This window comes from Molossus molossus, unplaced genomic scaffold, assembly GCF_014108415.1.
Source record: "Molossus molossus isolate mMolMol1 unplaced genomic scaffold, mMolMol1.p scaffold_m16_p_2, whole genome shotgun sequence".
Classification (NCBI taxonomy): Eukaryota; Metazoa; Chordata; class Mammalia; order Chiroptera; family Molossidae; genus Molossus; species Molossus molossus.
The window spans coordinates 120,521,764-120,538,913 of NW_023425355.1; the positions used below are offsets into that span (position 1 = coordinate 120,521,764).

At 39.6% G+C, this 17,150-nt stretch overlaps 1 protein-coding gene across 1 annotated transcript; it reads right to left on the reverse strand.

The window, feature by feature from the left end:
* Positions 1–234: 234 nt before the first annotated feature.
* Positions 235–12,619, reverse strand: LOC118635492 (serine/arginine-rich splicing factor 2-like). The gene is made up of 2 exons (XM_036270152.1): positions 12,010–12,619; positions 235–305 (listed from the first exon to the last, which is right to left on the reverse strand). The coding sequence occupies exons 1-2, from the start codon at positions 12,617–12,619 to the stop codon at positions 235–237; spliced, it is 681 nt and encodes a 226-aa protein (XP_036126045.1).
* Between the last annotated feature and the right edge of the window lie 4,531 nt (positions 12,620–17,150).

Sequence of the window (17,150 nt, forward strand, 5' to 3'; positions counted from 1 at the left end):
CCGGGTCTCTCTGGACCACAGGCCAACACTCTAACAACTGAGCAAAACCGGCCAGGGCTGACTGTTTTCTATATTTTCTTCCCTGGGAAGTCTTGTGGATGGTACATATTCATTCTCTGCATATGGATTCTCATTGTTAAGTTTAAAATTTATTTCTGAACTGAATCTGAAATCATTGTGTGGGTTAACCTGGCTCACTTCTCTCTAAGGTTGCACACTTGTCACATTTTCAGTTTATTTGAAAGAGATACACCAGTCTATTAAAGAGTCACTGCTAGACATATCATCTGAAGAGTCTTCTTCATCTGTTAACAAAAAAGGGGGAGATTCAGAAAGGAACTACCAAGATCAGAGCCATCAAAAAATAGCATTCTGAAACTTTGTTTCAAAAATAAACAAAAAGTAGTAACAAATATTCAGATGTAAACAGATTTCACATTTATAGAGTTAAGATTTTGTAAACTACACTATAAATTGACAAGCAAAGGCAGGAACGGCTCTGTTCCATATGAAAAGAGGGAGATAATCCTAGAAAAATTTAGAAAAAAAAAATTTTTTAAAGGAAGTCCATTTTCAATATTTCATCATATACACAGCCTTGTGTACCACTGTGGGAAGAATGTCAAGAGACAACATTTTATTTTCACTTCACTGTGTAATTCTAATTAGACTGCAACATTACTTTTGGGCTTTTGACTTAAATGCTTTTGATGATATATAAAGTTGTTTTAAAATATAAGACTATTATAGCCATTACCCAATTATAAAAAAGGTTTATAGCTTTAAAAGTATTTGAATACTTCTTAATGTTACCAAGATTTTGAACTGACATGAAATTGAAGGTTAGATCAAATAAATGGACCGAACCTAGCATAGTATATATAAGACCATATTCAAGAACCAAACTATTTTAGTATCCTCTTCATCACTTAGTAAAAGTCTATTTCAAACTGGGAGAGAAGCACCAGACCTGAGGTTTGAGCAGGTTTCTCAGCCTTAGCACTATTGACATTTTGGCATTGTACAATTTTGTTTTGGGGAGCTATCCTGTGCATTGTGGGAAGTTTGGCAGCATTCCTAGCCTCTGCCCACTGGATGCCAGTAACACCCACCCCCTACATGTGACAACCAAAAATATATTTAGACATTGTCAAATGCCCCCAGTGAGAACTACTTGATTAGGATGTGAAATATTTATTTTTGCTGGTTGGGAAGTCACATATCTATGTAGAAAAAAATAATTCAGGAAGTAGAAGGAGCTTTTTTTCCTTTTTATTGAATTTATTGGAGTGACACTGGTTAACAAAATTATACAGGTTTCAGGAGCACAATTCTAAATCACATCATCTGTTCACTGTATTGTGTGTTCACCACCCCAAGTCAAGTCTCTATCACCATTTATCATCCCTATACCCTCCTCTACCTCCCCCTGGTAGTCACTATACTGTTGTCTGTGTCCATCAGTTTTTTCTCTCTCATTTTTTCCCCCTTTTTGCTCAATCCCTCCACACACATCATTTAGCCACATCTCCTTGACAGCTGTCAGTCTGCTCTCTATCTACAATCTGTCTCTATTTTGCTTGTTAGTTCACTAGATTACATATATGCATGAAATTATATGGTACTTATATTTCTCTGACTGGCTTATTTCACTTAGCATAATGTTCTTCAGGTCCATCCATGCTGTTGCAAAGGGTAAGATTTCCTTCTTTTTTTAAGGCCAAGTAGTATTCCATTGAGTAAATGTACCACCACTTCTTTATCTATTCATCTACTGATGGACATTTGGGCTGCTTCCAAATCTTCGCTATTGTAAATAACACTACAATGAACATAGGGGTGCATATATTCTTTCAAATTAGTGTTTTGGATTTCTTAGGAATTCCCAGAAGTGGAATGGCTGGATCATAAGACAATTTTATTTTTAATTTTTTGAAGTAACTCCATGCTGCTTTCCAATGGCTGCACCAGTCTGCATTCCTATTAACAGTACATAAGTGTAACCTTTCTCCACATCCTCGCGTGCACTTGTTTGTTGATTTTTTGACAACAGCCATTCTGACAGGTATAAGGTGATATTTCACTGTGCTTTTAATTTACATTTCTCTGATGATTAGTCGCATTGAGCATCATTTCATGTTTATTGGCCATCTGTATGTCCTCTTTGGAGAAGTGTCTATTCAGGTCCTTTGCCCATTCTTTACTGGATTGTTTTTTTTTGTTTTTTTTTTTCTTGGTGTTCAGTTTTATGACTCTTTATAAATTTTAGATATTAACCCCTTATCTGATGTATCGGTGAATAAGTTCTCCCATTTAGTGAGCTGTCTTTTCATTTATGGTATCCTTTGCTGTGGAAAAACTTTTTAGTTTGATGTGTAGTTCCATTTGTTTATTTTTTCTTTTATTTCCCTTGCCTGAGGAGATATATCAGAAAAAATATTGCTATGAGAAACGTCTGAGATTTTACTACCTGTGTTTTCTTAGGATTTTTATGGTTTCAAGTGTAACATTTAAATCTTTAATCCATTTTGAGTTTATTCTTGTGTGCAGTGTAAAAAAGTGGTGTAGTTTCATTTTTTTGCATGTATGTGTCCAATATTCCCAACACCATGTACTGAATAGACAATCTTTACCCCATTGTATGCTCTTGCCTCCTTTGTTAATTATTAATTGGCCATAAAGGAGTGAATTTATTTCTGGGATCTCTATTCTGTTCCATTGATTTATATGTCTATTTTTATGCCAGGACCTTGCTGTTTTGATTACTATTGCCTTATAGTATAGCTCAGTATCAGGTAGCATGATTCCTCCAACTTTGTTCTTCTTTCTCAAGATTGATGTGGCTCTCCTGGGTCTTTTTTTATTTCATATAAATTTTTAGACTGTTTATTCTAGTTCTGTGAAATATGCCATTAGTGTCTTGATAGGAATTGTATTAAATCTATATATTGTTTTGAGTAGTATGGACATTTTAATAATGTTAATTCTTCCTATCCATGAACACAGTATATGCTTTCACTTATTTGTATCTTCTTCAGTTTTTTTTTTTTCGGTACCTTATAATTTTCTGAATACAGGTCTTTTATATCCTTGGTTAAATTTATTCCTAGGTATTTTATTCTTTTTGAAATAGTTGTGAATGGGAGTGTTTCCTTAGTTTTCCTTTCTGATAGCTCATTATTGGTGTATAAAAATGCATCTGATTTCTGGATATTTATTTTGTATCCTGCTACTGTACTGAATTCATTTATCTGTTCTTGTAGTAACCAGATAGCTCAGTTGGCTCAAGTGTTGGCATCCTGTTACATCAAGAAGGAACTTTCAATTGAGGTGGAAAACCAAGTGAAATATGTATAGGGTATTTCAGACTCTTTCCCAATTAAAAAACTCAAATGTGAATCAGGAAAAATATGTACCTCGACATTCTCACCAAAAAGACAAGTAAGTGCCAGCTCTTTTTTTTTTTTTTTTATGAGAAATTTGGTTACTTAGCACCAAATTAATTTGTGCCACTCTGTGTCATCTCTAGCTGACAATTACTGTCATGAAGTTCCTTATTCATCCCATCTTATTTCCCTCACAAGCAAAATATACCTGTAGTTTTCCAGTGGGCTTTTTGTTGTTAATCCTTACCCAACGATATATTTTCCATTCATTCTTAGTGAGAGTGGAAGAGAGGGAGGAAGGTCCCGGGGGGGGGAGGGGAGAGAGAGATTAATGTGAGAGAGACACATCAATTGGTTGCATCCTGCATGTGACCCAACTGGGGCAGGGGATCAAACCTGCAACCCAGGTAATTGCCCTTGACCAGGAATTGAACTCACAAGACTTCAGTGTGTAGGTCAACGCTTTAACCACTGAACCACACTGGCCAGGACTCCAGGGTGCTTTCTTTAATTAGTTGAAGTATTCTCTGTGAATCTTTTCTGTACTTTAACCTGGGTTGCCTATCAAATTGTTATCCATCATAACCTTGTGATCTTCATTCAGGCTATTTACAAAATGATAGATATCCTCTTCCCGAACCTATCTGTCCATCTGACTTCTGCTCTGGGTCTGCAGATTCATCTCCTTCATCTCCAGAATCTGAGTTTTCCATCTTGATGAACAGATGGAAAATTGTTTGACTTTTACAAAATGGTGTTGAGATATAAACAAATACTTTGTGCCTCAGTGTTGGGATACGACTCAGTCAAATCCACCTCTGCTTATGTTTCTTTTGCCTCTCCTGCCACCATAGTTCTGCAGCTTCTGCTGAGTCAACTTTCATACTGGTCTTTATATCAAGCATGCTAGTCATTGTTGCCTAGGCAACCAAGATCTTCCCCGTGGTTACCAAATAGGGACCACATTCAGGTTAGGTTTCAATTAATTGCAAACTAGCAAATGTTAATGAGGGCTTATTGTATACCAAGCACAGCCCTTCATCACCTTTAATCTGCTAGTCTATTCTTAGGCTTTTAGAAGACCTTTTGAGGCTCTGATATAGTCTAGTTATTTGTATGTTAAATTACAGAAACCAATTGCGGCTAGTTACAGTATACATGACTGCCTTCTTCAATATACCATGCCAAAGTCATCCTAGTTAAATGCAAAAATTCTCATTTTCAGGTGCCCAGGAACCTCTGTCTTTTTTCTCATAATTCCATAAACTATAGACACTCTCTAAGAAAGCTCACAATTTTTGGTAATTCACCTGGACCATAGCTGAGTCTGTTTAAAGAGTTTACTCTTTGAACTCTTAATGGCTTCATCTTGTATTGTACAAGCTCTGAAAGTTCTGTTTTAAAAAATAAATAAATAAAATACATTATTTCACTTAGGATAACACTTTCAGAAAAAGACAAATACCACATGATCTCACTTATATACGGAATATAATGAACATAACAGTCTGAGGAATACAGTATACCCAGAAACATGGGAGTAGGGCACAGACTGACATCCCTCAGAAGAGGGGGTGGGGAGTGGGAAGAGATAAACCACAGAACTTATATGCATGTATGCATAACCAATGGACATAGACAACAAAGGCGGGGACGGGGCGGGGGGGGGATAGGGAGGAGGGTGTCAATGGGGTAAAAAAGGAGAAACATCTGTAGCAAAAAATAAATAAATAAATAAGAAAAAAAATACATTAGTTACAAATTAGTCAGCTTTTCTCTCACCCAGAGAATCCCTTAAGGAATTCTCCACAAATGTATCCAGTTTTATTTTTTTCCTTTCTCATAAGTATTATTAATTAAACAAAACTAGCCAGAACATCACAGGCACTTTTTAAACAGATCCACAACAGTTATTTTGCCTACCATAATGAGTGCTGACTTTGCTGATCTTATTCCATGCATGTTAGTCCAGCCAGGATGACTTGGTAAAAATAATGCTCATTTACAATATCATCTGAAGGGAAGCCTCTGAGAGTTTCTGCACTCATTAATATTAACACTTGCTTGGAAATCCTTCATTTAGGTGGTTTATGTAAAGACAAGATTTGGCTGCTAAATTTGAGGCATTATTCCATTTGATTTATTTAATAATTAATTCATTGAACATAAACTGAGTCAGTTACTGCCCTAGCCACTAGAGATCTGTTAACTGCTGCAGCAGTCTGTACTTCCAAGTAATTCACACTTCAGGTGAGGGAAACATCACATAGAACCTATCAAAATACAATATATTATATGTTGTAATAGATTTATATATGTAGTATTTTGTAAGTGTGAGAACTGTGTGATGATTATTTCATGGGAGTTGGGAAATGTTTCACAGAGTACTACATTAATATCTGAATCTTTAATTATTATTATGGGTTTCTACAGATGGAGAGTGACAGTTGGATGTTTGTTGGTGAAGGGACTATATGTTTTGTTATTTGTTTATTTATTTTATTCCTCACCCAAGGATATTTTCCACCTATTATCAGATAGAGTGGGAGGGAGAGAGGGAGAGAGACAGAGAGAAACATCGATGTGATAGAGCCACATCAACGGGTTGCCTCCCCCATGACCCCACCAGGGCCAGGGACGAACCGCAACCGAGGTATGTGCCTTTGACCGAATCAAACCCACGATTCATTGGTCCTCGGGCTGATGCACTAACCACTGAGCAAAACCAGTCAAGGCAGTTTTGAGATATGCCCAATTGACATATCTCAAATTGCTGGTTGTGGTAATTGTTTTTAGTATGGGCATGTGACTAAACATGCATTTAAGAGATACATTTGAGATGCTAGCTGAAACTACTGAAAATAAGAAATTATTTTTCACTGTGGTTGCTGAACTGGTAGAATGTAAACCTAAAGATGCTTGTGGCTATCTTGTGTACATGAAAAAGAAGAAAATGAACATAACTGTACAGAGGTAAACAAAGATGGAGAAAGAGCCAGATACATGAGAAAAAATTAGAAAAATATGTGAAGCTATTTGTGCCATATAATTTTTTAGATCTATAAACCAGTGTATTTCACTTAAGAAATTGTTTTTCCTTTATTGATTTTAGAGAGAAAGAAAGTTAGAGGGAGAGAGAGATAGAAACATCGATGAGAGAGAACATCGAATGGCCGCTTCCTGCATGTCCCGTACTGGGGATCAGGCCCACAACCTGGGCATGTGCCTCGACCGGAATCAAACTGGAGACTTCTTGGTGCATGGGTCAATGCTCAACCACTGAGCCACACCAGCCAGACTATTTCATTGTGAAGGATTTCTGTCATTTATGATTACAAGGAACCTAATAATTGCAACAGGCGAGTGATATGATCAGTAATCTAATCAGATGTCAAAAACTAGTTTTTAATAAATTTTTCATGTAAGACTCACTGGATATTGTCCATTCTATAAAATTAACATGTTTGTATATCTTAAGTTTAATTTGGTTTAGTCTTTTATGAAAAACTAAGAAAACATTTTTTTTCTGTCATTTATTTGTTTAATAAGTATTAGGCACTGAAATTGTGTATAATTAAGTTGAAAGAAATGAAGAATCATTTTCATTTGATTATAAATAAAATGTGGTTATGGCATATAATGTTAACTTAGCTAGATAAATTTTCTCTATTGTATTTTATTTTTTAAAGATTTCTCTTTATTGATTTTAGAGAGAGAGGAAGGGAGAAGGAGAGAGAGATAGAAACATCGATAAGAGAGAACATCAATTGGCCGCCTCCTGCATGCCCCCCACTGGGGATCAGGCCCACAACCTGGGTATGTGCCCTGACCAGGAATTGAACCGGTGACCTCTTGGTGCATGGGTCAATGCTTAACCACTGAGCTACACTGGCCGGGCTATTTTTTTTTTTTTATTAATTAATTTTTTTATTACAGATGTCTTTTCTTTTCCCCCCCATTGTTACCCTCCTCCTATCCACCCCTGCCTTTACCACACTGCTGTCTGTGTCCATTGGTTATGCATATATGCATATAAATTCTTAGGTTTATCTCTTCCCACCCCCGCTCACCCTGCTTCCCGCTCACATGCTTCCATGTCTCTGGTTCTATTTTGTTCATCAGCTTATTTTGTTCATTATATTCCACAAGTAAGTGTGATATATGATTGATATGATATGATATATGATATGATATACTTGTCTTTCTCTGACTGGTTATTTCACTTAGCATAATACTTTCTAGGTCCCTCTATGATGTCTCAAAGGATAAGACATCTTTCTTTCTTACACTGCATCATATTCCATTGTGTATATGTAGCATGGCTTTTTTATCCATTCATCTACTGATGGACACTTGGGCTGTTTCCAAATCTTAGCTATTGTAAATAGTGCTGCTACGAACATGGGGGTACATATATTCTTTCTGATTGGTGTTTCAGGCTTCTTAGGGTATATTCCTAGAAGTGGGATCACTGGATCAAATGGAAATTCAATTTGTACTTTTTTTGAGGTAACACCATATTGTTTTCCATAGTGGCTGCACCAGTCTGCATTCCCACCAGCAGTGTACTAGAGTCCCCTTTTCTCCACACCCTCACCAGCACTTGTTGTTTGATGATTTGTTGATGGCGGCCATTCTGACAGGTGTGAGGTGATACCTCATTGTTGTTTTAATTTGCATCTCTCTGATGATTTGTGACATTGAGTATTTAAAAAAAAATTTTTAATCCTCACCTGAGGATATTTTTTGCATTTATCTTCAGACAGAGTGGGAGGGAGGGAGGGGGGAGAGGGAGAGAGGGAGGGAGAGGGAGAGAGAGAGAGAGAGAGAGAGAGAGAGAGAGAGAGAGAGAGAAAGAGAAAGAAACATCAACGTGAGAGAGACACATGGACGGGTTGCCTCCCACAGGACCCTGACCAGGGCTGGGATGAACTGCAACAGAGGTACTTGCCCTTGACTAGAATTGAACCCTTGACTCTTTGGTCCACGGGCTGACACTCTAACCACTGAGCCAAACTGGCCAGGGCAAGCATTTTTTCATGCTTTCTTGGTCATCTGTATGTTCTCTTTGGAGAAGTTTCTTATTCAGGGGTCTGAATTGGCTCTGGTAATGGGCCAATGTGAGTTGCTGTCCTGACCTGGCCCTGGCCCTCCTGGCTAAAGCCCTGCGAGGCGGGATCCCAAGTAGTTTGGTGGGCAGGGTTTCCCTTTCCAAGAGTCTGGGTCCGAATCTCCAGCTCTTTCAGGCCCTACTGATTTCCACCCCAGAGCTATTCCATGGGGTGCAGCTCTGGGCTTCCGCCCCGGCTCCCACCCAGCCAGATGTCCTACTCCCAGCACCACTAGGCCCTGCTTCTGGAGTACGGATTTCTAGCCCAGTGCTGTTCCTTGGGTGGGGGAAGGGATGCCTCCTCTTTGCTTGAGTGGGGAGGAATGCGCCTCTTTCCCTGGCACTCTGGCTTGCCCCAGTCAAAATTCTTTTAGCAAATACCCGGACCCTCAGATTCACTGCTTTATTTTCTGCTCAGACCCTCCTCAGGTGTGCCGTTCTGCTTTGTGGGTTCCCTAGCTCCCACAACCAGGGAACTTTCCAGGCTGGCAGTGTAACCACGCACTGGCTTTTAGCCTAGGATAGTGCTGAGTTCCCCTGGTGGGCTGAATCACCACTGATGCTACATGGGCTCCCCTTCCCTTCTCTGTTGCTCTCATTTGGGGTCTCTGTGGGGGGCTGAGTCCCCGCTTTTCCAGGGGGCAGGAGCTGCGCCACCCTCTCTGTCTTCCCAGCCGCACTGTGCAGCTGTGCAAGTTCGCTCACCCACTTTGCGTCTTCTCCTGTCCCTTCTCCGTGCTCCCCATTTGCAGTGTTTCTAGTCAGCTATTTTCAGGTGGTTTTCCAAGTTGAATGTTCTGCAGTTTAGCCTCAAGTCCGGTCCTGTGCTTGGAGCAGGTAGACAGAACTTCGTTAGGCATCTGCCATCTTGTCTCACCTCCAAATTTTCTATTTCTCTGTACCATGAGGTCCTTTCAAAATATCTCTATTTTTGTATGGGTTACATATATTTATTAGTCAGTGTATTCTGATACCTTAACTCAATAACTCATTTAATTCTCAGATGAAGAGGACATATTGTGAAGTAAAGTACCACTGAACATTTGATAAACAAAATGGTTTGGTGGGTAGTAAAATGTCTTTCATTGATACCTTAATAAAGAGAGAGGTAATGTGACCAATTATCTCCCTGGTGAGATTTTTAGGATGTCTGTTTAGCAAAGTCTTCATGAGTGTGAGTAGGTGTGTGTGCACAAGAGCATATTTGTGTGGGGTGTTTAAAAAGTTTAAAAAGATGCTTGGTTAGCTAAGTAACCATTGGCTTAAGAGTAGTTTCTGGATACTACTGAAAGGTCAATTTCACTTAATTTTGAAATTTCCTGTGCAATGTGAATGTAGGTACTTCATCTCAAACATCTAATTCCTCTAACATTATAGTTATTGTCTACTTTAAAGGCTTGTTTTTAATATTTTTCCCAAACATCATTTCAATTCAATGTATTTGAAGACAATGTATTGAGGGGATGCAATATACAGGAAAGATGATTGGATTGAGAATTTAGAGACCCAGGTTTAATTAAGTCCAATCATTAATCCATTGTTTGCCCAATCATTTAATCTCTCTAGACTCCAATTTTTTTCTTCATTGATTTTAGAGAGAGAGGAGGGGAGAGGGAGAGATAGATAGAAACATCGATTGGCTGCCTCCTGCATGCACCCCGCTGGGGATAGGGCCCACAACCTGGGCATGCACCCTGACCCGGAATCAAACCAGTGACCTCTTGGTGCATGGGTCGATGCTCAACCACTGAGCCACACCTGCCGGACCAATTTGAACTTCTTAATTCCTTCACCTTTGTCACCCAGCCCACCCAACGCTCCTCCTCTCTGGCACAGGGATATAAAGTACAGCATAGGGAATAGAGTCAATAATATCACAATAACTATATATGGTGCCAGGTGGGTATTTGAAATATTGGGGGGACCACTTTATGAACTATATGATTGTGTAACTACTGTTACACCTGAAACTAATACAAAATAATATTGAATGTAAACTGTAATGGAAAAATAAAGTCAACCAAAAAGAAATTGAAAATAACGCCTGAACCGGAGTGGTGGATTGGCAATCAGAAGTAAAGAGGAAAGTTTGAGTGGGGCTCGAGTTAGTACCAGCAATGTTTAACTAAAAGAGAAGCCAAGTAATCAGAGCAGGTCCAAATGCCAAAGTCAGGCTAGGGATAACTGTCTCCCAGAACATTAATTCAAAGCCAATAAGTTGAAATGGAGTATTGAGCCATAGAAGGCAGTTCAAAAAGATTCAGAGCAGAGACACTGTAAGGTCATGATAAGTGTGGGGATCAGAGCTGTGAGGTAGTAGCAAATGTATGTGACTTTGATTTTAGCTTGCTAAGTTAAAATATTTATACCTTGGATCTGTGAAGATTGTTAGTACTCAGTTGTCTTAACATTTTTATTTATGAACTATTTGAGACAGATGACTTTAATATCTTTTGTTTCCAAATTTTATTAATGAGAATATAATCACAACAAATTAAACATTTTTGAAACACCAGCAAAAATGTTCTAATTAAATTTCAGAAAGTGGTTATAGTGTAGTATATCCATAAGCAAAGAGATACCGCATGTTATTGGTATTTAACAAAGTTACAAAACATTTGTTTCTTAACATTTTATATATGTAAGTTTATAGATGATGATCAGCTTTACCACTTTGGGGGTAAGAAGGAAAAAATAAAGGTGTATTTATCATCTGCTAGATGTGCTAACTGTATGCTCTGTTATATATATGCCAGGCTAGGATGACAGAAAGTACAGTTGTCAGACTTTTCATAACCTGGATAGCCATTTGTTTTTGCACAGCGTATCACCCTTACATAGGAGCAGTCGGGGTAAAACATGAAACATCCAAGCATTTTGCACTGTGAAACACCACCTTAACAGCCGGCATTACTCAATTGCTACACAACTATGTCTAGTACACAAAAATACATGAGGTTAGAACTGTCTGATAAATAATCCTTAAAAGAATACATTCTTTTCATCTGAAATGTGTTTACAGAAATGCAGGTCCAGATTACCATTTTAGATCCAAAGGTAAATAGCACATGTCAATTCATTTACAGCAATTTTAGTAGGTCTTTATTTTTACAAGAATGATAGCAATGGTGAGTTAATCACTAGCAAGTTTTGACTACCGAACAAAAGGCTGCTCACATGTTCTTAAATCTGGTGGCTACAAATTAGATGAACTATCTGTTTCCTTTCAAACAAAGACTGTGTAACGATAAATGAAATTTTTACCTCAAATGTCCCAAGCAATCGTAACTTGAAATTGTCCACCTCACTAACTTAGAAGATATTTTAATAACAGCAACCAAATACCACATGAAATCAAGTTCACCACTTGAAGCATATTTAAAATAATAAAAACGTAGACATGCTAAAGAATAACCTTTCCAACAGCTAGTAGCTTTTTCCAAGGAATGGGTTCTCCTCCTCCCCTCTCCCCAGTCCTCAGTCAGGTTACTTGCTAATAACTTATTATCCTACCAGCTTCCGCTCCTTCGTCTTCAGGAGACTTGGAGGGGTTCTTGGGCGGTGACGCGGACTCTTCCTCTGCTGGAAGGCTTCTGGATCCCAACCCGGATGCTGCCGCCGAGGAAGATCCGGACATCGAGAGGCTGGACTCGAAACAGGTGGTGGACGTGTACTCAAAGGCTGCGGGAGTTGTATCAGGAGAGCGAGCTGGAGACTTCTCGAGGCCGGAGTGAGCCGCGCCCTGGGGCTGGAGCGCGCTTGGCCCCACCGGGCTGAGGCTCCACCCTTCGTACCTGCGGGCGAGACTTTCCTCGTGGCCGCCGCTCTGGAGGTTGGCGAGGCGGTCGTAGCGCGCCATGTGCACGCGCAGGACGCGGCCATCCACCATGATCTGGTCTAGGGCATCAATGGCATCCTCGGCATGGCACCTGCTCAGGAAACGAACGAAGGCAAAGCCGCGAGGCTTCTGAGTGAAGCGGTCTCGTGGGATGTACACGTCGCCGATCTCCCCGAACTTCTGGAAGATACTCAGCAGGCTGTTGGCTGTGGTGGCGTCGTTCAGGTTGTCCACCTTCACGGACGTCATGCCCGACACATTGTAAGGTGGGCGCCGGTAATTCATGGCCTTTGAAAGTTGGGCTTGGGCCCGCGCAAACCGAGCACCGAGACCTTGGCAGTCCGGAAAAGTGTCAAGTGTGGCGCCAACGGCTGTAACGGCTTTCTGTTTCCTCCTCTTCGCGCCAGTGCTTTCCACGCAGGCGCGTTGGAAACTGAGCGCTCTACACAGCCCCGCCCAGCCCCGGGGCTGGGACCACAGGAAAAATAGCTGCATGCAGTTTTTTTTAATGAATGTTCGTGACCTATCATCTTGTGACTTTTCCAGTTTATAGCTAAACACCCAGAAATTCCCGGTTGTGATTATGATTAAAAATATATACATATAGAGACGATTATATAACTTGAACTACGTTGCAATACTGATTCATATAGACTAGAAACATTTGTCCAGTTGGAGAAAAAAACAAAACACCAAAACAAATCATGAACAGATAAAGTAATCAATAATACTAAAAGGCAAAGAGAGATTGACAGCCACCACCAAGGCTTGAATTGTAATCAGAAACTCAATATGGGTCCCCTTTTCTGCTTGAAAGAAATAATTAACTGAAGTCAAAGATGTCATGATCTGTGATTCCAGGTTATATAACTGAATATAATACACATTGTTAGAATTTACTGCTTCCTCATTAACTGACCCAATATACTATCTAATGAAGTAAGTTCACTTGATGTAACTTTCATTTTAAAAATTGTTTTTCTAAAAAAATTGTTTTCAGAATTAGTAATCATATTTCATGAAATTGTTGACATCTTTTATGATGAATTATGTCCATTGCACTCCAGTAAATGAGCTTGACAATGATAGGGAATAGAAAACAATATTTTATTAAGTATTGCTCACCTTCAGTGAACATTTTGTGTTCTTTGCAAGACACAAAGTTTTCTGCACATAATTAACATGTGCTCTGGTTATCCACTGTTACAAAACAACCTACATCAAAACTTAGTGGCCGAGGCTAATGATTTATCATTCTTTTATCTCACAATTCTAAGCCACAGGAATTAAGATGGGACAGTAGGGCTTGCTTCTTCTCCATTATATAAAATGAATTAGCGAGGTGACAGATGGCTCCTCTGGAACTGCTGGGTGTCAGATTCCTATTCTTAACTCCCTTTTCCAGAGCTTCTTGATGTTGTTAGCCTGGCAGATATCTAGTCTAGTTATATTTCTTACATAGCTTCTCAGGTTTATAGGAGACCACAGTAGAAGCACTAGTCCTCTTCAAGTCTAGGCCCAGGCCAGTATATAGTATCAGTTCTGCATCACTTCTAGGATCATCCATTGTTCAAAGTAACCATAGGCCAGATCAGGTTCAAAGGGAAGGAAAAAAGAATCTTTCCATGAAAGAAGTGTAAAGAATTTGCAACCATCTTTAATTTTTTTTCTTTTTTGGTATGTGCCCTTAGCGGCAACCGAACCCGGGACTCTCTGGTCCGCAGGCCAATGCTCCAACCGCTGAGCCAAACTGGCCAGGGCTGCAACCACCTTTAATCTACCATAGTCATCCACCTCCTTCCAAGAGCACCAAGATCTGATCCTCTTATGGCAATGTATGAACATCTAGGACCTTATCAGTTTAATTAGGTCTAGGTACAAAACACATGCTTCAGGTACAGTTCCTCAAGTTTTATTCCTCTCATTCAGAAGTCCTGTGCATAAAGACAGGATATCTGCCCTCCTCACTTCTCACATACAATATTGAGATAATTATAGGATACACTTAAGTGAAAATTCTATTCAAGAGGAGGAATAGTTCACAGTAATTCTAAAATTCAGCTGGGCACATGCTTCCAGGTCCTTGGTTAGGGCTCAGACTCATCCCATGACTCACCAATTGCTCTTCTATTATCTTAGTTCAGCCTTCTGAGTCATCTTACCGTGTTTAAAATAACGATCCATGTGTGTAGCTGATTACCTTTCTTCAAGTGCTTCCTGTGTGCAAAGGTTGAGAGTACAGAGCCTTCTAATTCTAAATTGTTTTTGTCCCTTTTAGTAATTAAATTCATGGTGCTTCCAATAGCACAAATTCTCTCTGTCAGGTTGCTTATGATTCTTATTGGGTGTTCACTTCATTAAACAAAAGACACACCCATACTTTCTTTGACAAGTTCTACCTTGGGCCACTTTGTACAGGTGAAGTAGGTTGTGTAGCAAAGAGAGTTAGTGAAGAATGGTCTGAAATCTTTCTGAGATCTTCTTAAAAGAGGATCACAAACTTGTTTACTTGTTAACCCTGAGGCTGCATTTTACTGTCCAGGTTTTGTTCTTTGCTCTGAGGCCATTGTTTATCTTTAAATTTGTTTAAACAATAAAGGAAACCTCATTTAAAATGGAGTCAGGAAGCCCTGAATGAGGTGCTCTCATGCACTGCCACCCAGACCCCAAACAGTAGGACAAACAGCAAGAGGAAATAATTTCTCCTTGCCCAGCAAAACACCTAGTTGTCACCTGAACCTCTTTAGCGGGTTGCCTTCAGGTTTGGGCTCCTGGTTACAGCCCAGCCAATGAGAAACTGCCACACTCAGCCAATGAGTAGCCATTACCACCCTGAATTTTTCCAAAACAGTCCCTGCTAACTTCCTCTTTTTCCCCTATACAAGCAAACCCTTTGGCCCTGGCCAGTTTGGCTCAGCGGTTAGAGTGTCGGCCAGCAGACCAGAGTCCAAGGTTTGGTTCCTGCTAAGGGCACGTACCTCAGTTGCAGTTTGTCTCTGGCCCGGGTTAGGATCATGTGGGTGGCAACCACTCGATGTGTCTCTCTTACCTCAATATTTCTCTCTCTCTCTTTCTCCCTCTCTCCCTCCCACTCTATCTGAAGATAAATGCAAAAATGCCCTTGGGTGAGGATTAAAAAAAAGGAACCCCTTTGCTCCTTTCCTGTGTTCATTGGACTGGTCTGTGGTTCACCATAGTTGGCTTGTCCCAAGTTGCCATTCAGTTGCCAATCCCAAATAAACCCATTTTTCTGGTAAAACAACTGGCCCTTTTACTTTTTTTTTTATCCTCACCCAAGGACATTTTTTCATTTTTTGTTCAGATAGAATGGGAGGGAGAGAGAGAGAAACATCGACGTGAAAGGGGCACATCGAGTGGCTGCCACCCGCACGACCAACCAGAGCCAGGGACAAACTGCAACCGAGGCACGCGCCCTTAGCGGGAACCAAACTCGGGTCTCTCTGGACCACAGGCCGACGCTCTAACTGCTGAGCCAAACCGGCCAGGGCTGGCCCTTTTACTTTTTAAGGTCAACAATATTTTCTTGACTAGAAAGGCTGTACTGGGCACTCTATTATTTTGTCTACATTCTGTTCTAAAACTGAACAACTCCTTTTTAAATTAATTTCTATCTTCTCATGTTATCAAAGGCACTTAAAGAAATCAATGACATTATTTTTTCTAGACATTTTCTTAGCCAGATGTATGAGTTGATTAGGTACGCTTGCTATTTTTGTTTTAATTTTTTTTTTTTTTTTGATTTTTAGAGAGAAATGTAGGAAGAAGGAGAGAGAGATAGAAACATCAATGAGAGAGAACATCGATTGACCACCTCCTGCATGCCCCCCAGTGGGGATTGGGCCCACAACCCGGGCATATGCCCTGACTGGGAATCGAACCAGAGACCTCTTGGTGCATGGGTCGACACTCAACCACTGAACCACACTGGTCGGGCTATACTTGCTATTTTCTGCAGCACTCCAAATGATTGTTTTGCTCATCATTTTGTAGTAGAAAACTTAGGTTGCTGTTTATCTATGTACTTCTTCATTTTCTTTTAGTTCTTTCAGATTTTAACAATTATGTCATGGCCTACTAAGGGACACAAAAATAGGCATTTTTTAGTTTTTTAAACTAATTACTTTCTCAATAAAAATAATTTTAGTTCTTAATTACATGAGTTGCTTTTTTTCCAATTTTTATTAATTTATTTTTGTTATAGATGTTTCTCTCTTTCCCCCCCTAGATACCCTCCTCCCCATCCTGCCCCCACCCCCAGCATTGTTGTCTATGTCTATTGGTTATGCATACATGCATATAAGTTCTTTGGTTCATCTCATCTATCACATGAGTTGTTTTAAGAGAAATCATCCCAAGGTAAAGGTGAATTGATGGATAGTTTGTCCCAATTAACAAAAATAACAGTATACATGGCAGAAGTGTTAGAAATTATATGGGCTTTTATCCATTCAAAGAACTCTATGCCTTTGTATTATAAATTAGTTTCATGAGAACAAGTTATATATTCATCATGACAATTGGGTTTGATTTATATCAGAGAGGAAAGAACCTTGACTCAACTTTTGGGGACTCAACCTGGCTCCCTTCTGACAGTTGCCAGTCTGTTCCATGTACCCATACCTCTTTTCTATTTTGTCAGTTTAATTTGTTCATTAGATTCCACAAATAAGTGAGATCATGTGGTATTTGTCTTTCTTTGCCTTCTCAGTCCTTTTCGAATCCTGATTCTGTTCTGGTTTGTACTTTGTAAGTTAATCCTCATGTTGAAATGAATTTAGGCCTGGCCTTACTGACT